Source organism: Camponotus vicinus, unplaced genomic scaffold, assembly GCF_025532165.1.
Source record: "Camponotus vicinus isolate PSW18456_S1 unplaced genomic scaffold, iyCamVici1.0 SCAF_7, whole genome shotgun sequence".
NCBI lineage: Eukaryota > Metazoa > Arthropoda > Insecta > Hymenoptera > Formicidae > Camponotus > Camponotus vicinus.
The window spans coordinates 467,928-493,231 of NW_028141979.1; the positions used below are offsets into that span (position 1 = coordinate 467,928).

Below are 25,304 nucleotides of genomic sequence, written 5' to 3' on the forward strand. Positions count from 1 at the left end.
GGCGAACGGAAACCCGCAGGGCTTTTACTCCGATGAGGGAACGATACGCGCAAGTCATGCTGGCGCGAGACGAATCGCATTCATTTCCAAAGTACGTCGACGTAATAAAATTAATATTCATATGTCAAACTTGATATCTGTAATAAAGAAAGAGAACGATCCGAGTATAAACTACACATCTCTTAAATTACATTTATTTTCAAGTCAAATCAAGTTGTATTATTGTATTATTATTAAGAGCACATATATACTAATGTGCAAATGATGGTAAAAATAATTAACGATCTAGCCAAAAGTAGAGATTCATTGTATTTCAATTCCAACAAGTATTTAAGAGGTATAGTGCGCGGCGGATGATGTGATATTAAAAAAAAATATATATTCTCTCATCTTTTCCTCTATTATGCGATATATATTTTATAGTCTGGAATTCGACATAAAAAAGCACTTATTATAGAGGGGATTTTTTCTTTGCATAAATTTTTTCCAAGAGTAAAATGATATATATCTCTGTTTATTATATCTGCATTTTCCATATATATTTAGCTTTAAAGTCTTCTTGCATAATAATAAATCTTTGCTTTAGCTTCAATAAATATAAGTTGGAAGCAATATATTGGATGTACACATATCACAGATAAATATTACGTCAGTCAAGAGAAAAGACAATGATAAAAAATAAATTTGTCGGAAAATCAGGCACTATAGTGCGCTTCTTAAGGCAGGAAGAGCTAACGCGCGCCAAGCGCTAGAAATAATAAAATTACCAGCTCGCGAGAGCCGCGCAAGTAACTCCGTTTGTTAATATCAAGATTGGTGTGTCGCTTAATCAATGTCGTAAGGCACTCTTTCTCATCGCCACGGCTTCCGAACAGTTCCGGCGCTGGTACTTCTTCTAATACCTTGATCTGTAATTTAAAAATTATTAATATTTTTTCTCGATAATTATTTGTTTATCTATTATGAAGATTAAACGTATCCAAGAAACTTACGCAACATGTTTGGTGACATAAGTTTGTCTCTTATATCCGACGTCCAAGTTTGACACCTTGATCTAACGGCATTTTTTCTTACGACCAACGGCCGCTGGTACTTTGTCATTCTAAACAAAAGTGGAGTTACATCTCAACGATATAAATTACGCAATGATGAAAGAGCGATGTAATGATACGGAAGGAAGCTGTATTATTACGTGGATTCAAATTCCTTCAGATTTTTTCTGGCTAAAGTCTTTTGGGTGGCGAATGAATACGACGATCGAGATGAAGTCGGACGTTCCATTCGAGATTGCTTAATTTCGCGATCTTGCGCTATTACTTTCATTTTTTTCATCGGTGACTGGGCAAATAAGTCCACTATATTCATAGATGCCGCATCGCACTTGAAAACATTTGTAAAATTATTATACGCTTTCGATCTTTGAAAATACAAAGAATTACACAATTTTCGGAGCAATTACCTGCAATTGAAGGCGATGAAGAAAATCTACTTCCGCTAAATTTAAAGGTGCATCAACGTGCAACTTAAGCATACATTGCAATGCTTCTTTGTATATCTTTTTTAAAGTAATAACGCGTTCGGTTCGCATTAATCTACGCACTAGATAGCCTCGTGTATAAGCGTTGATAATATTCACTGCCTGTATCTATACGGTAGCATAATATTAGTGTCTTTATTATAATAAATCTTTATACACACACATACATATGTAATGCACACATTTACATATGCATGTGTGTCTGCAAATTGTAGCAATTAAAATTACAAATACTCACATGTTTATCAAGATATACTGAAGTATCTATTATTGGGACATGTGTGGTATTGCTATTTAACGGAAACAACTGCCGATTCACATTTGAATTCTTATATACGGTACGATTATACAATTCGCAATTGCTGTCATCGTCATCATCATTATTATTATTATTACATGTAGTATCGCATAAATTGACTTCCTTCGTAAAGTCGAAATCGGGAGTTGCGGGAGAAGTATCCGTAATGAAAGTAGGAGGTTTATAGTGTTTAAACAAGTATAAATTTTTCGAGGAAATATAATCTAGCGGGCATACAATGACATTTGTATGCTTCATTGGTGATGATTTACTATTATGACGCGCTTCTACACGTGAATTGCTGGCAGGATTTACATTTAATTGCTGTTCTGTTTCGCTAATGATATCTCCTAGTCTCTCCTTGTTTACTGACAATTGATTTGATATAACATTTGGTGATGCATTTACTTGATAGGGTATATTGGAAGAACACTTTTGTATTTCAGCTAATAAGAGCATTTGTTGTTTTTGGAATTCTGCTTGTAGCAATGATTGTTCCTTTTGTTGGCGGTATATCAGCTCCATCATTTGTTTCTTATGCATTTCTTCAATCTCTTTGTAGACTGTCAAAAGTTTTTCAGGTGTAATAGATGATTTTGTTTTGATAATTAAATTTTGATGTTCTTTGGTATCTTCCATTTTATCATGCTTATTTTCATCTACGCAAGATGATTGAGATTTAAGACTACTTGCATCTTCTACAGATTTTTCATTTGATAAGTTTGATACACAGAGGCTGCTATCTTTTTCTAATTTTTCTAAGGAATTTTGCTTTTTAAGACTTGTATCAGATATATCATTATGTTTAGGTGATATAAATTTACATATATGTTCTTCGGCAACTTCTGTTTTGGTACTATTAGCAAATTGGTCTACTTGATATGATTCTGCTAAAGTATTAAACTCTGTGTGCTCTGTAGTTGATTCACTTGTTGTGCATTCTAACTTGTTTGATGCTTTGGTGTCCTCTGCTACAAGTTGCTTATTTTCCCACTTCATCTTAGGCTGCACAATGTTCCATTGTTTTCGTTGCGACGTATTATTGGTATGGGTAGGTGTAGGTGTGGGAACATAATTCTTATCGATTAATTCTTTCTCTGTATGCATATGAGCGAGCAACATAGGACTAGGTGCATCCAATACATAAGAACCTTGACGCGATAATTTAGGCGGACTTTTATCTTCCTTGGAAGCCACTGCGAGAGAACTAATACTGTCCTCTTCGTTACTTAATGTTATCGGAACTATATTTAATGTGTTGGGTATTTTGGGTTTCCAACTTTCTGAAGATACATCTTCATTCAGTGCTGGTGTCTCTGTTGCATTAATGTATTCATTTTGATCAGTCTCTATAGTTGCAGGTTTCGTATTAATATTATCTGTTAAACAAACTTGTGAATGTTGCGCATCTGATGTAGCAGACTGAATATTATGTTTCTCTCTTGTTTCTCCGATAACTTGTACCATTGGCTCAATAATTGTTGTTTTAGAATGCGAGTCACTATTATTGGTATCGCTCGTTGTATCACGATTAGATAAGTCACTGTCGGAATCATATTTGATACTTTTTAATTTATCTGTTTCTATTACATCAGCTTGTACGCATTTATCTTTAATATTGCGTTTAACTAGTTGTCTACTTTTTAATTTTTCCTCTACTTTTATTGCTAAAGATCTATAATGTTTCATTTCTTCTTTGATGCTATCAGTCATCTGAAAATAATATAACGTTAATATAAAGCACAATCCTACAACAAAAATATCGAAACCTATTATTTCTATTGATACTTACTAAAGGTGAAAGAAGAGATATCCCGTTTATTTTGATACAAGAACTAAAAAATTTCTGCTGCTGCATATTTTACGCGTCCGATTCTTTAAGAATACACTTTGCACCGCACTTCTTTCAACTATTTCTTCACACGGTCAATCTAATTATCACTTTGTACCGTTTCACTTTTTCTTTTTCTTCTTTTTAGATAATTCTCCACTTTTCAAATTTTACAGGAAGAAAATCTTTCGCTTATCATTCAAATATCCAAAGCGATCCAAAGTGCAAGTGCAATCACCAAGGAGATTAGAACCATAAACTATTACATACGTAGAAAGCTTCGCAATAGATTTATAAAATTTCCTAGAGCGTCATAAATTCCCTAGGCATTATCACTAGCACAAGTAGCGCACGACGGATGATGTCACGTGAATTTTTGACAACGATGTAGTACATCTAAATATTTGTAACTTTTAATAGTGTTTACATTTTGTCCAGATTATTTTAAATAAAGATTCTGCATTTTAACACAACAAGGGATACCATCAAAAATGATTCCTGTAATTTTAATATTTTATATAGTCTGATTGAGATACACATTAGTTTCAACTTTAATAAATTGAAATTATTCTTTTAACTTAATCTAACCTACTATTAATGTTTATTCTGATTTTAAAGCGATCTGAGTGCCTATATAATCATAATTGAACTAAAATGGTTGAAGGCACATTAAATATTAAAAAAAAAATTTATTCTGATTAAATATATTTTCAGGCATGCGACACTTTGAGAATTCTTCACTTGCCTTCGCATCTTTCTGACGATCGACGAGATGCGTTGTTACAAAAATATGGTGCAATTAGAACCAAAACATCTCGATTGTCTGATAAGCATGTTGTTACTTTTGCCAAGTTTCCATCTCAACAATTGGCAACGGAAGCACTAATGCGTTTGCATCAATTGAACATTCGAGGACAATATTTATCAGTTGAATATGCTAAAAAGTCCGTATTCGCTGAATTTTCAGAACAAGATATTCAACATGAGCCACCAGCAAGCAACGAAGCAAAAGTAGAAACTAATAAATCTCATGTTCAAGCATTTTTGCGCAAGTTAAATAATTGGACTATAAATCACGAGTTTAGTCAACCACCTCCACCAAATATAAGATACAAGTATATGGCACCGACAAAAAGTATATTGATAAGGATAGCTATACAACTGTTGAAAGAACCAACTTTTTATACACAGGTAAAATATATTAATTTGAAGTATTATTTTACTTAATGTTATAATTTTAATTAATAACATTATAGCTCTTATATATGTTCATAGGTATTGCATTTAATGAATAAAATGAATTTACCACCTCCTTTTGAAGAATTGGAGGCAGAATTTCCCATGCTCAAAGAAGCATATAATGTAGAGAAATATAAAGATATTTTTGGTAATAAAAATATAAATAAATATAGATATAGTAAAAAAATTATTGATAAATATATTAAGTTTATAGAGAAATCAATTTTTTTTAATTTTATTGTAGATATATTACATGAACGTACAAATGAGGAGGAAGAAGAATCTGAATCAGAATTAGAATCTGATGGAGAAGATGTCAGACCTCCAAATATCATTCCTGTTAAAAGAAAACTCCCACAATCTAAAAAACGTTTAAAAATTCCAAAATTTGTAAACCCTGCCAAAAGTATTACAGCTTCTTCATCTACGCAAAAGATGTTTAAACCAGAAGATATATTTGAACCTGTTCAACGTGAAGAGATTAAGAATCTTAAGATTGATTTAAAGAGTTTGGATAAGTCATTAGAAGCAACTGTTAATAAGCAAGATAATACTACAATAGATGGTGGATTCGGTTTAATATCTCCAGTTAACAAAACTATCAAAGATACAAAGGATAGTAAAGAGAATGCAGAAACGCAAAAGAATGAGTGTATAACTTCTGAAGAATTGGAAGCTAAAACAGCTAGGATTTCCATCAATGATCAAAGATTACTACCAGTATTCAAAAATTACCATCCAGGCATACCTTCCAATCGTCTCTATATAAAGAATCTCACGAAACAAGTAGAAATAAAAGATCTGCATTATATTTATAAAAGATATTTTATTGCAGGATTGGAAGATGCTGAAGATGAGTAAGTGTTTTGTTTGTGTAACAGTATCTATTATCATATCTTATTATTCATTATCTCGTAATGCATTATTATTATTTACATTACAGATACGACGTACGACTCTTGCAAGAAGGTAGAATGAAGGGCCAAGCTTTTATCACCTTACAAAATATTTCACAAGCAAAACAGGCTCTCAAAGAAACTAATGGATACATATTAAAAGATAAGCCTATGGTGGTACAATTTGCCAAAGCTGTTAAAAGTTGAGATAGATAATATGATCTTAATTTATTTCATGATATTGTTATATTAAAAAAAAAAAAGAACCTATTATACAAAGATTTTTTTATAAAAATAAATTTTTTATCTAGTATATCGATTAGAAAAAAATTATCTAAAAAGTAAATATAGAAAAATGGAAAAAGAAAATATAAATAAATATTGTAATGTCCAAAAAATGTTGTAACTTACAACAGAGTTGTGTATCAGTATAATTTTATTCAACAATTAACAATTAAAGAGATACCTCATTTGTTTGTTTCATTTGGATGAGCAATAAGAGTATCACACTACTCAGAATGAACTTTGATGAAGATAGCAACAAACCTCTTGCTATTCTTCAAACTTTTTTCAATTTATCTAAGCTAATAGAGCGTCCAGCGCTTTTGTCACTTCGGCGAAAATTTCATCCACTGTTCCTTCTGCATTGATCTAAAAGAAAATAATTAATTATCGTAAGCCAATAAAATATGCAATAAGCGCGCAATAGAAAGAAAGAACTGTATAAACTAAACTCACTCTAACAACTTTGTCTTTGTAATGCTCTACAATCTCATTGTTCTTTGTGTTAAATATCTCGATCCTCTTTTTGATTGTCTCTTCGTTATCGTCCGCTCTTTGAGATACAGCGGCACGTCCCAGAAGTCTTTTTTTCAAGGTCTCATTTGCCACATCGAAGAAAAGAATTAAATCGACGGGGCAAACCTGTACAGCAACATCATTATTTTGAGAAAAATAAAAAAGTAGATAATAAAAAAAAGAAAGGAAGGCTTTACATTTTGCTCAAACAAAATACCCTGATCCTTCTCACGGGGATATCCGTCAATGAGAAATCCAGTCTTTGTAATTCCTTCTTCACGAGCTTTCTCCATCTTTTCCTTTATGAGCTCCAGCACAATATCCTAGCGAAACCACATGATCTTCACACTGAGAAAAACCGGGTTCGTTCGCGTAAGACGCGCGACATGTTTTTTTTTTTATTCATTTATGTGTGCTTGAATAATTTGAATCTTATACCTTTGATGCATATTAATGTAAATATAATTATAGCGAATGATTGAATGATGTAGTGAACATGGCGCGCGTGAGATATTATACCGTTGGCACGAACAATCCTTTGGACATTAGGTCCTGTAGCGACGCTCCCCTCTCGCTACCACTGGCCACTTCCGCTCGCAACAAATCACCGCTGCTTAGGTGGAGGAATCCGTACTTTTCGATCATACGGTCGCACTGCGTTCCCTTGCCGCATCCTGGACCGCCGATAACCCAGACCGTTTTCATTTTTCCCGCGTAGTTTTCTTCTCAATGGCGCTCGCTAGATTGAAAATAGCGATCGTTTAAAACTTGGAAACAAGAAACTCGAGAATTAAAAACAGTTTCGGTCTCTCTCCTCTTTTTTCTATTGAAAAATTTAAATGTATACATAAATTTTGAGTATCTTTGAATTGCGTACGAGACTTTTCGACTTGTAACAAATATGTAATATTTAAGCAACTTTTCCAATATATACAAACACACACACATATAAATATATATGTTTCTTAATAAATGCGAAAAATTTTAGGAGATGATTCTTTGATAGTTGATTTTAAGTTTTTAGGTTTTTATTATAATTTTGTTTTTGTTCCAATTTTCCCACCATTTATTCTAATTTTATATTTATTTTAAAATTTAACTTCTCGTAATTCGAAACCTATGCTATTTAGCATCGTGCTGTGCACAATAACGTATTTTTTTTCTTGAAAACTACTGATTTTTTGAAAAAAATAAAAGAAATAAAAAAATTTCTAAATAGATCAAACTTTTTAATGCATATTTTTAGATGATCATATTCCGGCCCATTAAAAAGTTCTAATAAAAAATTGAATAGGGATTGCTAGTTTCATTCCTTTATAACAATAAGGGAGGCTGAAAAAATATTAATAGATAATCTTTTTACTAGTAGAAAATATCCACCCCTAATTTTATTTCTTTAACTTGTCCCAAATTTGAGAAAAAAATAAAAACCTAATTTCTATCCTCGTTTTTGGAGGAGTGTAACTCCACAGGGAGGGATGTAGGTATATGTTTATATGAAAAAACCCCCCTTAATTTTCTACAAAGAATCATCTAAAATTTTTCGCACTTATTAGAAGAGACTTAGAAACAGACTTAGAAACACCCTATTGCAAGTAAAGGAGGAAGTTTTAGCGAACAACACTGGTGTTAGTCAAATGAAGGAACGTAATCGTAAAAGGGAAATTTTAAACGTATCGATTTTTCACTCGTTCGTCATGAAATGAGCTGCGCTTGCGTCCTCGACGCGAGACCTCATTGATGTTCGGCATCTCGTCACCTTGAACCTTTTCCAAGTGTCTCGCGAGAACCTACGAGCACCGCACGAGAGCTAAACTCGGCGAGTCGATTATAACCGATAACTTTGACGATTTATTAAATTTCAGACAGCAATTCTCTCGTTTGACAGCTATTTCCAAGCCTTTTTTACTATTTAAATTTAAATAAAAATGCATATAAGGGAAACATTAAATTTAAATCGATTTCTAGTAACTTGGAATCGTTCTAACATAAACTTCTAGCGTGATTTAATTTAACCACTTTTCGTCTCTATTTGATCTGAACGAAAAAAAGAGAGATTGAGATTAATCGGTAAAAATCCTCGAACCTTAATAAACGCGTTCGCGTGTCGATCGAGAGCTTCGTCGAGATGTAGGTTCACCGTAAAAATGTGTCAACGCGCGGCAACGACAAAAGCACGAAAACGACTAAAATACATCCGGCCCAATTTCCTCGTTCCCCGGGATTACACGATGACAGAGCGATGGCTATTACACAATGTTGTTAGATGGATTTATATAAATATAGCAACGTTTAAAAATAAATCCACGGCAAACGCGGAGAAATTATCTAGGTTTTGTATCGTGAAATACGAGCATAATTTATGCACCAAGCATTGTTTCGTATAATTAGAACGTGCGGGGGTGGACAGACCTTGTGTATCGTACACGATTTATATAAACGAGTGTTTTAGCGTAATTTTTAACGTCGTCTAATAAATATTATATTCCGAATAAAAATTATATATCGACGAGGTCGCCTCCAGATCGATTCCAAGAAGGAAAAATGAATTATTCTCGAGGGTTACCTCGATTAAAAAATTAAAAATCCAACTATCTCTACAACTGGGAAAGAATTGTTTAAATACCTTCCTCTCCGAACGCAACTCGTTTTAGTTATGCCACTGCGAGTAAATCAATGACGTGCATTACTAGACCGACATGCCATCCGCATGGAAAAATTAACCACTTGTTGTGGTCAAGTTGTTTTGACACGAGCGGAATTTATCCTTCAAAAGATTATTGTTAATAATATACATCTGTCAAAAGGAGGGATACAAATACATCCTGAAAAAAACAAGTCATGAAATATACATTGCAATACAGATGGCAGGTCCCTTTCATCCACCATCGATTTGATCGATTTCTATGAATCGATGGAGGGTGGCACTCGATTGACCACGTCGCTAATTGGCTAATTCAAAGTAGAACTCTCTGATTGGTCAATCGTTGCTAGTTACCCTAGGCACAGATCGATATAATTGGCTGTGGCCAATCGCAACGTGGTCGAACGATCCGATTGGTCGGACGAGATGGCGGTAAAACTGGCGAAAACTTGGATGTACAAGATACAGAATATTACACAATAGAGGAGATTCCGAGTTATACATCCGTATCTCGAGAATATTCACTCTCTGGTCGTCAATTTTGTCGGCGCGTTTCGAGGCGTTGATTAATCCAGAGACCCTGAGAAGTAATTTTGGAAGACTCGCGTGATATCTCACGTCAAAAGCATCAACATGGTAGGTTTTAATATAGGAAGGTAAAAAAAGATTACATCCTAAATAATTGTATCGGTAAACATTTTCCTGACGCACGCTAACCCTATCTCGACGAAGCGGACTGAATATATTTTTCATCGTTTTCATTATTCTTTAATTTACTTTTATCTAATATATTACGAATTTGCGATGGGAAATGTTCTGATAAGACGAGCATAATAGTAAGTAAATTAACGTTATACTCACAGACGCGTTTCCGCAAATCGTTCCACTCTGTCAACTCTTCCACTCTTTGATCCGATCTTATAACCTTATAAGGATGTAAAGCACTTATTCCGCCGCACCCTCGATTCGATTCTGCTTGTTAATGTAACCGACCTTAGCGACGTAGATGTTTAACGATGTCGATTTTCATTTATTTATCATTCGATTATTTCGCGAGACTTCAATTCGATCTTGTGGCTGATTTCTTTCAGTTTTGCATAAAAAGCATCGCAAAAAATGGGAAAATACGCGAGGGTATTTTTTTACACTATTATATTTAATTTATATAGTTGAATATATTTCTCTATTAATATATAAAATTTTCTCTTAAAATTTTCAGCAACCTCAAATAATTCTGTTGAAAGAGGGCACGGATGCGACCCAAGGAAAGCAACAAGTGATATCCAACATAAATGCATGCCAGATTGTTGTGGATGCTGTTAGGACCACTTTGGGTCCTCGCGGCATGGATAAACTTATAGTCGATCAAAATGGAAAAGGCACAATTTCAAACGATGGCGCTACCATTTTAAAGTTGTTAGATATAATTCATCCAGCTGCTAAGACACTGGTGGACATTGCAAAGTCGCAAGACGCAGAAGTAAGAACTATTTCAAATTTATTAACGTTATTTCATTCTCTGAAGAGAGTTTAAGCCAGTGTTTTTCTTAAACACTAGTCTCAGTAATAATGCGAAAAAATAACATTATTATACATGTACAAATTCAGAGGATATTAAATTTAGGATCTGTAGACTGACAATTTCTTAAAGATATGTAATTGTCTCATACAGTGTTCAAACATTACATTATTGTTTGTAATATTAAGAGATAAAGTAATATAAAGAGAACATCTTCAAATATTTCTCTGTTTAATAGGTGGGAGATGGCACGACTAGCGTCGCTTTATTAGCAGGGGAATTTTTGAAACAGATGAAACCATTTATAGAAGAAGGCGTACATTCTCGTATAATTATTAAAGCTCTCCGCCGCGCACTTCTGATAGCCGTAGAAGAGATTAATGAACTAAGTGTAAAAATAGATAAAAGTGACATAAATAAACAGATTGAGCTTCTGGAAGAATGCGCAGCTACGTCTATGAGTTCGAAATTAATACATCAACAAAAGAAACATTTTAGCCAGTTGGTTGTCAAAGCTGTCATGATGCTAGATGATTTCCTTCCTCTTGACATGATTGGTATTAAAAAGGTATGCGTGTATATATAATTATATAACTTTAAATTTCTACACAAGATTCAATACTCTTTAATACAATATAAGTAATATAAAACTCAGGTATCTGGAGGCGCGCTAGAAGATTCGGAGCTGATTCAAGGAGTGGCTTTCAAGAAGACCTTCTCGTATGCCGGATTTGAGATGCAACCGAAAAAATACCAACAATGTAAGATTGCATTATTGAATATCGAATTAGAATTGAAAGCCGAACGAGATAATGCGGAAGTGCGCGTGGATAACGTGGCAGAATATCAGCGAATCGTCGACGCGGAATGGCAAATTCTTTACGATAAGCTCGATCAGATTCACAAGAGCGGCGCAAAAGTCGTGCTGTCTATGCTACCGATTGGCGATGTCGCGACACAATATTTCGCCGACAGGGACATGTTCTGCGCCGGTAGAGTGCCCGATGAAGATCTCAAGAGAACGATGAAGGCGTGCGGCGGAGCCATTTTAACAACGATGCACGACATCAAGGAATCTGATCTTGGAACATGCCACGTCTTTGAGGAGAAGCAGATTGGTGGCGAAAGGTAATTAAATCGACACTAGACTCGTATTGCCATTATAACTGTTTTGTTAATTTTATATTTCGAGTCTTATATTTATTAATTTTTGTAATTAAATAATTTTTACATAATAGGAGATAATTAAACCATTTGAATTTTACAAATATAATAATTTTATTCCCAAAAGATTACTATGACTATAAATATTAAGCATAACGACAATTTTGAATCGTGTATCGCTAGGTTCAATATCTTTTATGAATGTTCGCGAGCAAAAACTTGCACATTCATACTGCGTGGAGGCGCGGATCAATTCTTGGAAGAAACGGAGAGATCTCTCCACGACGCGATCATGGTTGTTAGACGCATGGTGAAGAACGATGCAGTGGTAGCTGGAGGCGGTGCCATCGAGATGGAACTCTCAAAGACCCTGCGCGATTATTCTCGTACAATCGCTGGAAAGGAGCAGCTCTTAATAGGAGCCATAGCGAGAGCCCTCGAAATTATTCCGAGGTATTCGACACGAGTATTTCCAAGTTAATTTAACGCTATACGAATTGTACATAACACAATGAATGTCGATTACAGACAACTCTGCGATAACGCTGGATTCGACGCGACGAATATCTTGAACAAGTTACGACAGAAGCATCATAAAGGCTTGCAGTGGTATGGCGTCGACATCAATACGGAAGACATCGCGGATAACATGCAGTGTTGCGTCTGGGAACCTGCGATAGTGAAGATCAATGCGTTGACCGCCGCCACGGAGGCTGCATGCCTTATTTTGTCCGTTGACGAAACTATCAAAAATCCCAAGAGCAGTCAGGACGGTCCGCCAGCGGGACGCGGCATGGGCAGACCGATGTAATCGGTCATCCTTTCGTCGAATTTTTAAGGAAAATGAAATCAGATGCAATGAAATAAGAGCATAGCTTACAAACGTAAGCTTTATATTGTGTCTTACAGCCTCCTCTCTCACAGTCTTTTGTACATGCTGCTATTTATAATGAATTGCAACAACAGGTGATTTCTTCTGTTTAAAATAAAAGCTTGTATTGTTCTTTAAGATATGTAAAGGTATATATATACCTTCTTTATAAGGGAGGAGTTGTATGTATCCAATATAATTCCTTCATCTCTTCTTCTATACCTTTCATTCAATATTTCAATATTATATTTAATTTATGCACAAACGAAATCTTTAAGATATATTTGTATACAGTAGACAAATTACAATTGTATTATCACGCCGATGTTTAATTCGATTTACCAAACTAAATCTCATTCCCTTTTACAATAATTTAAAATTGCAAGTTTTAATATTATTTTATAAGAGTAAAACAGAATTAACCGATTGAGCTATTGAGCTCTATTGAACATTGTTTGCGCGGTGTTCCGTTTGGTGGCTTTCGCTTAGCTCGCTATCTTGTTCAGTCTCGTCGGTTCGCGATTAGTGGGGTCGGTTCAGTAGACAGGTAGACTGTAATAGCGACGATCGAGCGTGGTTTATGCAGTCGCGGGTGTAAATACAACATCCCTCCTTCCTGTGCGCGTCCATTCGCCACGCGAGACATGCCGCTTCGAGGATTGCGATAACATGGCATCGTTCGACGAGTTGGATGAGATCGCGCCGAGTTTTGCATATGCCGCCGACAAGCTCGAATGGATCCCGCTCTCTCTGACATTGGTGGAGTATCCGCAAGGTCGGTGCTCGCGTTTCCTCACACATGCTTCCGCGAGTCTGAAAATCCCGGCCGCCGAGAAACAGACAGAGCTTTCAGCCTCGATCATCATCGAGAAACGATCGCTGGATCTTTACTGATATGATAACGATGACGATTAATACACGCTCTGTGCCGCGTTTGTTTTTTTTTGCCGCTTCACGTATACATACATCTGCTCACATGGACATGACCGAGATATGGTCAAGCAATTGCTAATGATAATCACCCTCGAATCAGATTTATATCAAGATTTGTTGAAAAGACAAAAAGTTATATTTTTTTTATTATTGTATTTGCTATTGTATTTATTGTATTTTTCTTTGGAGAAGATACAAAAATAAGTTGTATCAAAATTTTTAAAAAGGTAAAATTTAAAAGATTTTTTCTTTTAAATTTTATCTTTTTAAAAATTTTGATACAACTTATTTTTGTATCTTCTCAAAAAAAAAAAATATAATAGCAAATACAATAATAAAAAAATATAATAACAATATACATTTAAATTTTCAGGGGATCTCTTTGGAAAGCTGTTAGCTGTATTAAGTCTATTACCCTTTTCTATTATAGCTGGTTTTATCACATTAATACTATTTAGGAGAGATTTACATACTGTAAGTGATTATGATAATTTTTGTATAAACTATATTTTCATGTAAATACCTGTAAATGCAATTTATAATTTGCAAATGTATAATTTGTCCTTTGGTTACAGATTGTATTTTTTAGCGGAATTATTATCAATGAGTCTATAAATTTTGTATTGAAACACACGATTTGCGAAGCGAGGCCGATGAAGAGAGATGGCCTGTATGCTGAATATGGTATGCCATCTACACATGCACAATTTATGTGGTTCTTTGCTGCATATGCGACACTTTTTATATATTTTAGGTAAATAAATTAGATGTACATCTCATTACTTTCACGATTAGACTACCATCTTTTATTTATTCTGCTAATAACTCATGGAATTTTATTGCATATTCCAGGTTAAACTACAACTGTACAATAGCTGAGAGATTTTGGCGGACAATAGTAGCAGTAGGATGCATTATCACAGCCATATTGGTAACTTACAGCAGAGTATATCTACTGTATCACTCAAATACCCAAGTATTCTTTGGTGCATTAATTGGAGTTGCACTGGGAACAGCATGGTTCATAATCGTGCATACAGTTTTAACGCCATTCTTTCCTATAGTGGTTTCGTGGTTGGTAATGATTTAATGGTATAATAATAGCGATAAAGTCATCGATTTAATCTTCTCGTTCTTTTTCAGGCGAATATCGGAGTACCTGCTGTTGCGCGACACAACTTTAATTCCTAACGTTTTGTGGTTCGAGTACACGAGTATTCGCACGGAAGCCCGAGCGCGAGCGCGAAAGCTATCGGCAATCGGCAGATCGCACTGATAATGACTAGCCAGTGGGCTGATAATGGATAATAAATGCCTTGAACAGACAACTTAAGAAAACATTCCTTTAATTGATAAAGTTTGAAAAAATTAGCTCGACAACGCGTATGGAATAGTTAAGTCGATACTCGATTCTATTACCATCAGAAAAATGAAGCGCTCGTCATCATTATCATTCAGCATTATCGTTATTATGATAATTATTAGTATTAGCATTTTTATCGAAAGGAGCAGTCGCGCGCAGTCGAGTGTGGCGCAAATTTACAATTTCGGCGACTGTTGCAAAAACATTGCCGTATAAGAAGGAAAAACTAGTTATTTAATATGCATAGCTATATTAAAAGACAATTGTGTAAATTCCATCAAGATTCTCTTAATCCAGTTCATCAAATGCTTGTTTATATGTTTCAAATTTAAGCACGCGAGTATTCTGAATGAGTTATATTCCCTTTAAATTTTGCTATTCTTCAATGGTACATTTTGTACGGATTTCTAAAGGGATATGTGTGTATCTCACACCTAATTCTTCTCTTTGTGTTTTCCAGATAATTAAGTTAAGATCAAAATGTTAACGAGGAATGCACGCGTCTATAGTTAATTCAGTTAAATCAAGATTAAAAATTGAAAACACACACAACAATTAGTTAACAGTGAGTAACTGCAGTGAAAAGAATCAAGTTTTTCGACAATATGCTAGAGAATGAATTATCGCAAAGCTTTGGCAGATTTTGTGAAATTTTTCCAGAGTATTTGTCAAAATCTCAAATCCAAAAATTCATGTTAGTACATGTTTATGTACATTGTATGAGATATTTATTTTCCAAGAATACTGAAAGTGATATTAATTGATAAATTTAATTACAAGCAACTGTTTAGTGGAATGCAATAAAGAGCGTCGTGAAAAGTACTGAATAAAATTATTAATAGAAATCGATAAAATTATAATACATGCAATGCATCTCACACATTGTATGTCTTCTAAGTGTGTTGGTGCAAATTCTTCCTTACTTGTTTATCGTTGATTTATTATCACATTCATGTTACTGCCTGAAGATTAAATATTATATACCAATCTAAATATGTTGTACATTCTCATTTTCTATTTTTTCAGAATTATATGTGATTGTGTTCACATGCTCTAAAAAATCTCATTCTTATATAATAATATGCTTGAAGAATCAAAGTCTTTATTATTAATCTGATGAAAATTAGACAACAATAATATATAAAATGTTATAGTAATTTTTTTAATGAGAAATTGAGAAGAAGGAGATTTGACATTTTATTGAAGAAATTTAATAAACAATACCGAGTAATCATTTGTTGCTTAAATTATTTTATAAGACTTTAATATGCAGGATGAATTATTTTACCCTACAATTTACAATTTAAGAGATTCTATAATGCTTATATTATATAATTGAAGTTTGGCACTCATGTGTTTGAAATTAAATTTTATTACATGTTTATTATATAATTTTTAATGAGCTGCATCATAAATAATTACATTAATTTAGCCATAGTTAATTTAGTTATGAGTAATAAAATTTGCCAAAATTTGAAATAAAAATATAGCGTAATAAAAAAAATCTTTCGACAGCAAGTTCAAATAAAGAAGTAGAAATTAGGGTGTTTCAAAACTACTCAAGTTGCTCGATAAACATTTATATAGAATAATTTTCTCTTTTTTTTTCTTATCAATATTGATGTAGAAAATAAGGGTAGACTTTATTTAAAGATTCTCTTATCAGCGAGCAATGTCATGATACAGCGAAAAAAAAAAGTTATTTAAAGATCCAACGCATGCGACAATATGTCGCCACTCTGCGGAGACACGCGGTATTAATGATCGATAGAAAATAAAGTGTATGCATGTATATGTACACACACATTAGAGAGACGGAGTGAAAAAGGAGGGTTGGGTGAAATAATTCTCGATCGTGCGTCAAGACCGTCAAGTATCTAATCGCGAGGATGGATTTTAATATGAAGAAACTGGTGAAGGATGCGGGAGCTGCCTTTAGCAGAGTCGTGCAGGTGGGAAAAGCGATTCTTTCCCTTTTCTAACGAGTCCTAGTTTGCTTTCTCGAGGGACGGAATGCAGGGGCAACGTATACACGTTTGAGTCTAGTGCCTGTCACCGAGAATGACATTTTTAATCTTCGAACATGTTACATGTCATTGGACGAACTTTTCGATTTCCTCCGCCGTTTCCTGTTATCGTCGAATTTTATTCGACGCCAAGATCGTAAAATTCTAAATTTGCCTACGCACCCAATGTTATCCCATTTAACCTAAGATATCTAATTTAATTTCAGCCAGTATTTGATTAATATCGATTTCCGCGATGCTGCTCTATAATCGTCTTTGCACGAGTGTGAAATCCTCATTTGTTGGCGTTAGATTAACCGAAAAAATTTAATACAAGTCACCACACATATATTGTATTTTTTAGTTAACTGAGGAAACACTGGGTACTTCGGAAAAGACAGAGTTGGATGCGCATTTGGAACATTTAGCCGAGAGAGCAAATGCTACCAAGACGTGGACAGAGAAGATACTACGGAATATGGAAGCTGTACTTACTCCAAATCCTGGTACTGGATGTTTTTTTAACTTGAATTTATATATTAATCGTAAACTATATTATAATGTATGTAATTGAACTTTTATAAAAAGTTCTACATACATTATATTATTGATTTGACATGTTATAGGCAACAGGATCGAAGACTTTTTTTTTGAGAAAATTGATAAGAAAAGACCTAATCGGTTGAGCAATTTGGAGTATGTTGGTACCGATATGATAGAAGCTGGAAATGATTTTGGTCCAGGAGTAGCTTATGGTTAGTATGAAAAGAATTCTTTAAAGTATATTATATAAGAACTTTCTATAAAAATATCAATTTAATCGCATTTTAGGTAGTGCATTAATAAAAGTCGGCCAGTGTCAGCAAAGATTGGGACAGATTGAGAGAGATTTTATAGGAACTGCTGCCAATTGTTACATACAGCCTCTGAGAAAATTCTTAGATGGAGAGATGAAGACTATTAGCAAAGAGATGGCAATATTGGAAACTAAGAGGTAATATACAATTGCTTTGCTCATCCCTTTTGTTTACTAAAAATTTTTTTGTACTACACACAATATTAAATGATTGTTACAGGCTGGATCTGGATGCGTGTAAAAATAAAGTAAGGAAAGCAAGGAGTATGCTTGGTCAACAGAGTGTAAGTATCGTTAATCATTTGTTTACCTTAAAGATGCGTTTTATACATCTACAATGTGTTTTGTCCTTCATACTGCTGCAATTGATAGGAGTCTGGCGTATCACCCGAAGTGTTGCTCGATCAGGTATTAATGCAATCGACAGTTTTGATCGCTTTTTTGATTCAGAGATCCATGATCAATACAATCGCGATAAAAAAGATTTTTATAACTATTTGTATGATTATATGTTACATTTTACAAATATTTTTCAAGTAGTTGTATTTTTGTAACACTTGCATGTTGCATATGCAATCGAGCACATTTTTTTAAGTAATACATGTATCTAAGTTATAGAATAAAATATCCTTTTATTTTCTATGCAAACATAACATAGGTGAATAAAAGGAGCAATTAATAACAATTATCAAATTGCAAAGCGAATAATTTTTTTTCGCAAAATATACGCTTTGCAATTCATTTTAGTTTCCTGATTTGTCACACTAAATAACAAATGTCGAAATACGCACAAAGAATAAAGGAAATAAAATATATATATATTGCTCATTCAGGCAGAGAGGGAGCTGAGGGTAGTACAGTCGGAATTCGATCGACAAGCAGAGATCGTGAAATTATTGTTGGAAGGTGTCTCGAGTTCTCAGGCCGGACATCTGCGATGTTTACACGAGTTTGTGGAGGCACAAGGTCGCCACTACGCGCAGTGTCACGCCGTCATGCAGGATCTACAACGCGAGCTTGCCGGGTAAGCTATCTCATCCGCCGCTTGGTTTCCTTTTGTCTTGCAAAACGTGTTCTCTTATCTATTCCACGATATCATTGTCCTCGCACAGTATGTGTCATTGCGACATTTCTTGTACAGCTATCCTACCTTATGGTGATCCGAGTGAGTAATGTTTGACAAACCTTGAATGACTAATAACTGTTTAGATATCGAGCTTGCGAGCTCCGCTTCTCCGTAGAACATCGGGCATAGATTTGGACCAACAATATTGAATGAAATTGAATGAAATTTGACGAGATTTTTCACAATAACATATAAATCTTTCGCTGTACAGAAGACGCAGCGTTTGGTTTGCCGAACATTACCAGTTGCAACCGGTTTCAACACAATGTCTGTTAATTTGTTTAATTTTTAAATTATAGATAACGAAATTAAAGCTTAAAGATGGCTAACTTGATGGTGAAACCGGTGGTTAATCAAATTATTATACCAGATCTAATGCCGACGTACAATTTAATCGCTTATCAGCCTGAGCTTGTAACAAACATAGTATAATAGATTCTCTCATTTTCGTTATATTTCTAATTATTTTCCTCGCTTCTGGCTTCCACATTCAATGTTGGAGTATTTTCTTTCTCTTGCTATACTCTCCGTCTCTGCTTGCACGATTGGAATTGCAGGGCACGTCAACCGAGCCCTTTACTGAGAGTCAACAGCGAGGAAGTGATCGAGCTAACTCCCTCGCCCACTCTCCCTGTAAACTCATCTGTCTGCCCTCAAAATTCATCTACAACCACCGGATCTACCGCTTATGTTACAGCCACATTCGACACTGATAATACTAAAATTTAATTTACCCCATCGAGAAATTGTTTACGGATTGTTACAAATTCTGGATCTATAACTATTTAATTAACAGATCTATTATGTTAGTTGTTATACAATTTTCTCTTCTTCTAATAGCAATGTTTATCGACATTAATCTACATACATGTGCTTTTAAATTTAAACATGAGCTTAATTCGATCAATGTCGCTTAATCGTTGCAAATATGTCATCGAATAGAGACTATAATTTTATATAATATATATGCAATCATATAATTGTACATATTTAGGCAAAATATTTCGATAAATTTCCTCGTCAACGATTCACGGCGATCTACAACTTTATCTCTTCTTCCATCTCTTATTGCTCTAATGTCGTCCTTTGTAAGCAATTATTTGTTACATCGCCGTAACTCGATTGAGAATGGTTCATGATGGTATCGAGGAAAAACTAATCCTCCGTGTTGTAATAATGCCATGTAACTAAATATGTAAATGATATAATTACATGACGCTTTTCTTGTTGATATAAATGGTCAATTTGATTATATTATACTGAGAGATATTAAATTTCCATTTATCTCGTATTTGACATTTTGAAAATATAACAGTAATGCATGTAATTCCAGTAGAATTGAGTGAGAACACACATGCTCGCAAGAACAGACTAATTTTTGTTGAGTAATATAATAAAATTCAATCTCCTTGTAAATCGCATGCATATTGATTTAATTCAGCACAATTAAACACTTATGATTATTTCGCTCATTGTTGAATAACAATTAAGTAGAACTTGATATTGAGTGTGCCTGTTTTTCTAAAAAACGTCAACGTTTCTTTGGTTGTAAAATATGAATATATTTAATGTATATTCAGCTATAGATATAACATATCTCTCAGCTAGCTATGAGCCATCTTTGTAAAAATGTGTAAATATGTGTTATAAAAAATACATATCATTCGCTTTGATCAAAAGTTTATTGCATCGTGTTACGCATAATTTATGATGTTGGAACAAAACTTCGCGTTGATCAAAATGAAGTAAAAGCTCGATTAAAGCGATACATTTGTGATTTATGTCAGTGTGCGACTCTTATCAAAACTCTTATGTTTGTGTTCCCTCATACATTTTCATTCACATACATGAGTTAAAAAGATAAATGCACACCATATTCACTTATCATTTATCCTACCCAGCTTATCTGGGGGTTCCTATTATACCACCCAACCAGCCACTACCAATGCACTATCCGAGAACGATCAGGACAGAGCGAGAGTGTTGTGCAATTACGACGCGAGGGATTCTAGCGAGCTGAGCGTTATGCAGGACGAGGTAACAAAATTTGAAATTTAGACGGCATGTGTTTGGCGATATACAATCGTGCGAAAGGCATGAGTTTGTAATCGAATTAAGTTATGGTATTGTAAGATTATTTAGATTATACACATTTTTTTATCGAGTTCTGTATAAATCTTTAATATAAAATCTGTATAATACTTTAGAGAACATTTTCTTTTTGTATCTCTCTTTGTTTCTTCAGGCCTCTATGTAAAACTTAATTTTAAGCTTAAATCTTTCGAGTTTATTGTCAATTTTCGATCAGTTTGAAAAAGATACGGAGAATACCGAGAAATCTGTCCCGAAAGAATTAAGTTGTCGGAAATGTTATATTTCTTGATATACATTAGACTTAAGTACTTGTTATTTACTCTAGTTTTTAAATCGAGATATGCGTTCATATTTATATAAATCTTTAAGAGCTCTCTGTTAATAATATTGGAACATATACTCTCAAAGCTATACATGTAATATATTGTTAATTTACAAAGTACCATATATTCTGAATAACTGTATCTATGTTTTTCTTGAAAATAATTTTTAAATACTCATGTATATTACTTACGTTATATTTTCTACATATATTGTCAGAGAGATGGAAATGCATAGCAAGAAATTTTAAGGACTATGATATTTATGCAATTAGAAGGAATTATTTTTTAAATGAATATAAAATATGCTATGTAATATAAAAAATAAGGATAGTAGCATTCATAATAATGCAATGTTAGTAATATAAATATCGTTCTGCATAATTTTGAAAGTCTATAAATATATGCGATTTTTTTAGAGAAAATAATATTCATCTTACAAATTGTAAAACACGATCCAAAATATTGGTTAACCTATTATCTTGATTAAAAAAATTTACTTATCTTTATAAGATTATCAATTACACTCACACCCTACTTATATATGAATTGTATTATTTATGCATGATAAATGTGTTGTATATCTCAATTTTTAATTTGTTTGGATTTAAGTGCGCATCAGTTTTGTTATTCTTTTTTTTTTTAAATGATGTATTAGCGTTCATATATTACATTCCTTTCCCGCATCTATAGATTTGTAAAATAACAAATGGAACATGTTCAATCCAAAAAGGTTAAAACAAAGTTATTGTATATTTATTCAAATTATGCATGTGTGTATTATCAATAAATGTTTACTTTGTTAAGGGCATTTTATTCATTAATTATATTCATATATATTCATATATATCGCGATTATGGTATCTTTTATATGTACCTTCTGTACATTTACCTAGATGTTTATCAATGCTATATAGTTGCTTGTGTATATTATGATCGATATGCAAGATGTTGCTTAATAAACATTAAATATATTATGATACATATATATTTTAGGTAATTGGTATTTATGAAATTCCCGACGATGAAGATTACTTCATGGGAATTAGAGGCAATCAACGAGGAAAGGTGCCCAAAGTATACTTGGAGAGGCTTATTATACATCGTTGAAACACTTTAAAGATATTCTATCACCTATTGTCAATTGCATTTTTAGAATACATATTCTTTCGCTTTTTCAGCTTGAAATTAGAATAGCTTATTTAATTTGGAAAGCGATTTGTTATGTCAGGATCAAGAAATTAATATTTTGATCTAAATAATAATTGTTCCAAAATTATATAATATATAACGTAATATATAATAAACGTTGATTCCTGAATTCAATCGTCGCGATATGTTTCATGATCGATTTTTATATTCAGTATTAATAAATCGAATGAAGCACTTATTGTTTAAAAATTTATTGTTAATATGCACAATATATATATAGATTATTTTTTTTTCGACACACCGACCGTGCGTCCACGACGACCAGTGGTTTTGGTGTGCTGACCACGTACACGGAGACCCCAGTAGTGACGTAGACCTCTATGAGCACGAATTTTCTTCATTCTCTCCAGGTCCTCGCGCAATTTAGAGTCCAAGTTGGCGCTCGTGAGCTGCGATATAACACACACAAATAAAATTTAGAACTAACTCTTATTAACAATTACATATATCTGTAAATAACTCGATCTCTCTGTTGCACTTGTTGTACCTGTTACTTAGAATAAGAGATATTACAAAGCAATTTAAATGTACAACAATGCAGTTACTATTGCACAAGCTACCATCTGAATGTACAATGAACGTTTGTACAGTCAGTCGTGACTTTGTGCGATGAGATTTGTAAGATATATTGTAAAGAAAGATAAACGATTATTGGAAAAAACATGTGTATATTATATTTTTATGCCTGTTTGAATTCCTTAGAGAGATGTAGTCATTTAGATTTAATTATATTGCACTTTTAATATGCAATTTTATAATTTTCGACAACAAAGTATTTGTAATTCAACAGAAATTGATTTTTCTCTTTTCCAAGATAAATAAATCATACCTGTGAATACTTTCCATCGACAATATCTTTCTGCCTATTGAGGAACCAGTCTGGTATCTTATATTGCCTAGGATTGGCCATAATGGTGACAATTTTTTCTACCTGAAAGCATTTTTAAGAAACATTTTAAGTATACATATATATCTTGCGATGTCAAAATATATTTTTTTTTAATTATAGAGAAATAAGTCGACTTACTTCTTCCTCGGAGCATTCTCCAGCTCGCTTGTCCAAATCGATATCTGCCTTCTTTAGAACAATGTTGGCATAACGTCGACCAACACCTTTAATCGCAGTCATAGCGAACATGACTTTTCTATTACCGTCAATGTTCGTGCCCATGACACGAAGAATATGTTGAAACTTCTCAGGAATCACGAGCGACTAAATAATAATTGAAAATGTATTAGTCAATGGAATATTGTGTAGATATTCAAAGCTGTAAACTGTAGCTCAAAACACGTGATGCAAAATAATTGGCTCTGAAACGATAAATTTTAGTTTAGCGCAAAACTGCGGATTAAAAAAATCTTTGCAAGTTTGATTTTAGCAAGTGTCGAGGAAAATACACTCGGAAAAAATCCGACCATAAAGGTTATGAGTTGGAAGCATGTTACAACTGGACGCGTCCAGTCTCCGTGAATACGAAAATATTCTCAAATAAAGTCCAGCAGTGATAGATTTATCGTCTCGTTCAAACAATTGGCACGCATCGTGCAGGATTTCACTGAAAAGACGGGATTTCGAACAAGTTTTTCACGAAACTCACCATCTTGCCGTTTCACTCGCTGCCACTTTTCTTCGAAAGACAAGGAGGAGGATCGAGATACACGACGACGACGAAGGATGAAACCGGAAGATGAAGTTTCATTCTTCTTGATTCTCAAAGATGGCGCGCACGCGCTGGCCTGAAAATAATGTAAAATCGTGATGTGTTGCTTTACCGGCATCGGATAACTTCAAAATTAAATTATGGGTCAGTTTCACCATATCCGGTTAATTTAATCGGCCGATTAAATTTAAGAATTGCCAACTACAAAACTTAAACTTAATTTTTACCAGAGAGAAGACTGAGAAATGTCATGGCCCGCTTTTAGATGATCCCTGGAAGCGATACTCCCTTTGTGGACATTAAAAACGTGGACATGAATTACAAAACCAATATCCACGAATGTTCTCAGAGGGTAACACATCCTCTAAAAATATAAATAATATAAATAAAAATATAAATAATTTAATTAATAATAATTTATTATATAAAAATATTAGTATGTTCTCTCTTTTCACGCTGTTATTTATTTATTTATTTATGTGTCTTCTTTTTCTTTTTCTCAACATCATTTATTTATTTATTTATTTATTTATTTATTGATTTAGTTCGCTCTAAGTCAGTCTTTTAAAATGCAAAACTAAATATTATAAAATTTGACTTCGGAAAAACGCGGTAAAACAATCGAATAAATTCAAATCATTAGCATAACAAAAGGTTCCGTGATACATCAATCGTTTAATAATTAATTTAAAATAAAATAAACCTCTATAATTTAAAATTCCGCGTGTATATGTAGTACGTAAAATATTTCGGTAGAGAATTATCAATAATATCATGTTTGGCCTTGGCGACGTACAGCAAGCGCGCTATATACATATCACGGCTTTGTCATCATTCGCACGATGACTCTCGAGTAATAAAGTAGTGATAAGAAACGCTTCGTATATTGTAATTTTTGTACTAAACACGATTACGATTAGTATCGAAACATAATTT

The 25,304-nt window shown here is 33.6% G+C and overlaps 7 protein-coding genes across 17 annotated transcripts; 4 read left to right on the plus strand and 3 right to left on the minus strand.

Moving 5' to 3' along the window:
* Positions 1 to 17: 17 nt before the first annotated feature.
* LOC145974909 (uncharacterized) lies at positions 18 to 4,174 on the minus strand. Of its 2 annotated transcripts, XR_014439850.1 has the most exons (7): positions 3,628 to 4,174; positions 1,776 to 3,548; positions 1,460 to 1,645; positions 1,193 to 1,380; positions 993 to 1,102; positions 768 to 908; positions 18 to 137 (listed from the first exon to the last, which is right to left on the minus strand). XR_014439850.1 is itself a non-coding variant. In XM_083104983.1 (6 exons), the coding sequence occupies exons 1-6, from the start codon at positions 3,691 to 3,693 to the stop codon at positions 853 to 855; spliced, it is 2,379 nt and encodes a 792-aa protein (XP_082961109.1). In that variant the 5' UTR covers positions 3,694 to 4,174; the 3' UTR covers positions 494 to 852. The 2 variants fall into 2 exon arrangements, 1 of the variants encoding a protein (XP_082961109.1); XM_083104983.1 differs by lacking the exon at positions 18 to 137 and having other exon boundaries at positions 494 to 908.
* LOC145974911 (RNA-binding region-containing protein 3) lies at positions 4,046 to 6,769 on the plus strand. 2 transcript variants are annotated; one of them, XM_083104987.1, is made up of 6 exons: positions 4,046 to 4,166; positions 4,381 to 4,555; positions 4,634 to 4,857; positions 4,942 to 5,053; positions 5,150 to 5,762; positions 5,849 to 6,769. In XM_083104987.1, exons 1-6 carry the CDS (start codon positions 4,158 to 4,160, stop codon positions 6,006 to 6,008), a joined length of 1,293 nt encoding a protein of 430 aa, XP_082961113.1. In that variant the 5' UTR covers positions 4,046 to 4,157; the 3' UTR covers positions 6,009 to 6,769. The 2 variants fall into 2 exon arrangements, with proteins under 2 accessions (XP_082961113.1, XP_082961112.1); XM_083104986.1 differs by having other exon boundaries at positions 4,381 to 4,857.
* Ak1 (Adenylate kinase 1) lies at positions 6,220 to 9,406 on the minus strand. 3 transcript variants are annotated; one of them, XM_083104997.1, is made up of 5 exons: positions 9,226 to 9,406; positions 7,119 to 7,338; positions 6,797 to 6,922; positions 6,540 to 6,725; positions 6,220 to 6,452 (listed from the first exon to the last, which is right to left on the minus strand). In XM_083104997.1, exons 2-5 carry the CDS (start codon positions 7,302 to 7,304, stop codon positions 6,381 to 6,383), a joined length of 570 nt encoding a protein of 189 aa, XP_082961123.1. In that variant the 5' UTR covers positions 7,305 to 7,338; positions 9,226 to 9,406; the 3' UTR covers positions 6,220 to 6,380. The 3 variants fall into 3 exon arrangements, with proteins under 3 accessions (XP_082961123.1, XP_082961125.1, XP_082961124.1); XM_083104999.1 differs by lacking the exon at positions 9,226 to 9,406 and adding an exon at positions 9,012 to 9,167; XM_083104998.1 differs by lacking the exon at positions 9,226 to 9,406 and adding an exon at positions 8,686 to 8,839.
* A 334-nt stretch (positions 9,407 to 9,740) lies between these two features.
* Positions 9,741 to 13,116, plus strand: Cct7 (chaperonin containing TCP1 subunit 7). 2 transcript variants are annotated; one of them, XM_083104985.1, is made up of 6 exons: positions 9,741 to 9,879; positions 10,463 to 10,723; positions 11,001 to 11,330; positions 11,418 to 11,890; positions 12,110 to 12,379; positions 12,455 to 13,116. In XM_083104985.1, the coding sequence occupies exons 1-6, from the start codon at positions 9,877 to 9,879 to the stop codon at positions 12,735 to 12,737; spliced, it is 1,620 nt and encodes a 539-aa protein (XP_082961111.1). In that variant the 5' UTR covers positions 9,741 to 9,876; the 3' UTR covers positions 12,738 to 13,116. The 2 variants fall into 2 exon arrangements, with proteins under 2 accessions (XP_082961111.1, XP_082961110.1); XM_083104984.1 differs by lacking the exon at positions 9,741 to 9,879 and adding an exon at positions 10,271 to 10,377.
* Positions 13,117 to 13,299: 183 nt separating this feature from the next.
* Positions 13,300 to 16,086, plus strand: LOC145974918 (dolichyldiphosphatase 1). Its single transcript, XM_083104996.1, has 5 exons — positions 13,300 to 13,572; positions 14,104 to 14,204; positions 14,306 to 14,484; positions 14,583 to 14,804; positions 14,874 to 16,086. Exons 1-5 carry the CDS (start codon positions 13,467 to 13,469, stop codon positions 15,004 to 15,006), a joined length of 741 nt encoding a protein of 246 aa, XP_082961122.1. The 5' UTR covers positions 13,300 to 13,466; the 3' UTR covers positions 15,007 to 16,086.
* Positions 16,087 to 16,857: 771 nt separating this feature from the next.
* Positions 16,858 to 22,883, plus strand: Endob (SH3 domain containing GRB2 like, endophilin-B). Of its 6 annotated transcripts, none has more exons than XM_083105031.1 (9): positions 16,858 to 17,045; positions 17,464 to 17,605; positions 17,726 to 17,854; positions 17,931 to 18,093; positions 18,176 to 18,239; positions 18,328 to 18,363; positions 18,789 to 18,979; positions 20,983 to 21,118; positions 22,492 to 22,883. In XM_083105031.1, exons 1-9 carry the CDS (start codon positions 16,983 to 16,985, stop codon positions 22,603 to 22,605), a joined length of 1,038 nt encoding a protein of 345 aa, XP_082961157.1. In that variant the 5' UTR covers positions 16,858 to 16,982; the 3' UTR covers positions 22,606 to 22,883. The 6 variants fall into 6 exon arrangements, with proteins under 6 accessions (XP_082961157.1, XP_082961159.1, XP_082961161.1 ...); XM_083105035.1 differs by lacking the exon at positions 22,492 to 22,883 and adding an exon at positions 19,097 to 19,120 and having other exon boundaries at positions 16,862 to 17,045; positions 20,983 to 21,122; XM_083105033.1 differs by lacking the exons at positions 20,983 to 21,118; positions 22,492 to 22,883 and adding an exon at positions 19,639 to 20,108.
* Rps18 (ribosomal protein S18) lies at positions 22,883 to 24,408 on the minus strand. The gene is made up of 4 exons (XM_083105042.1): positions 24,306 to 24,408; positions 23,735 to 23,920; positions 23,537 to 23,638; positions 22,883 to 23,096 (listed from the first exon to the last, which is right to left on the minus strand). Exons 1-4 carry the CDS (start codon positions 24,306 to 24,308, stop codon positions 22,929 to 22,931), a joined length of 459 nt encoding a protein of 152 aa, XP_082961168.1. The 5' UTR covers positions 24,309 to 24,408; the 3' UTR covers positions 22,883 to 22,928.
* Positions 24,409 to 25,304: the final 896 nt, after the last annotated feature.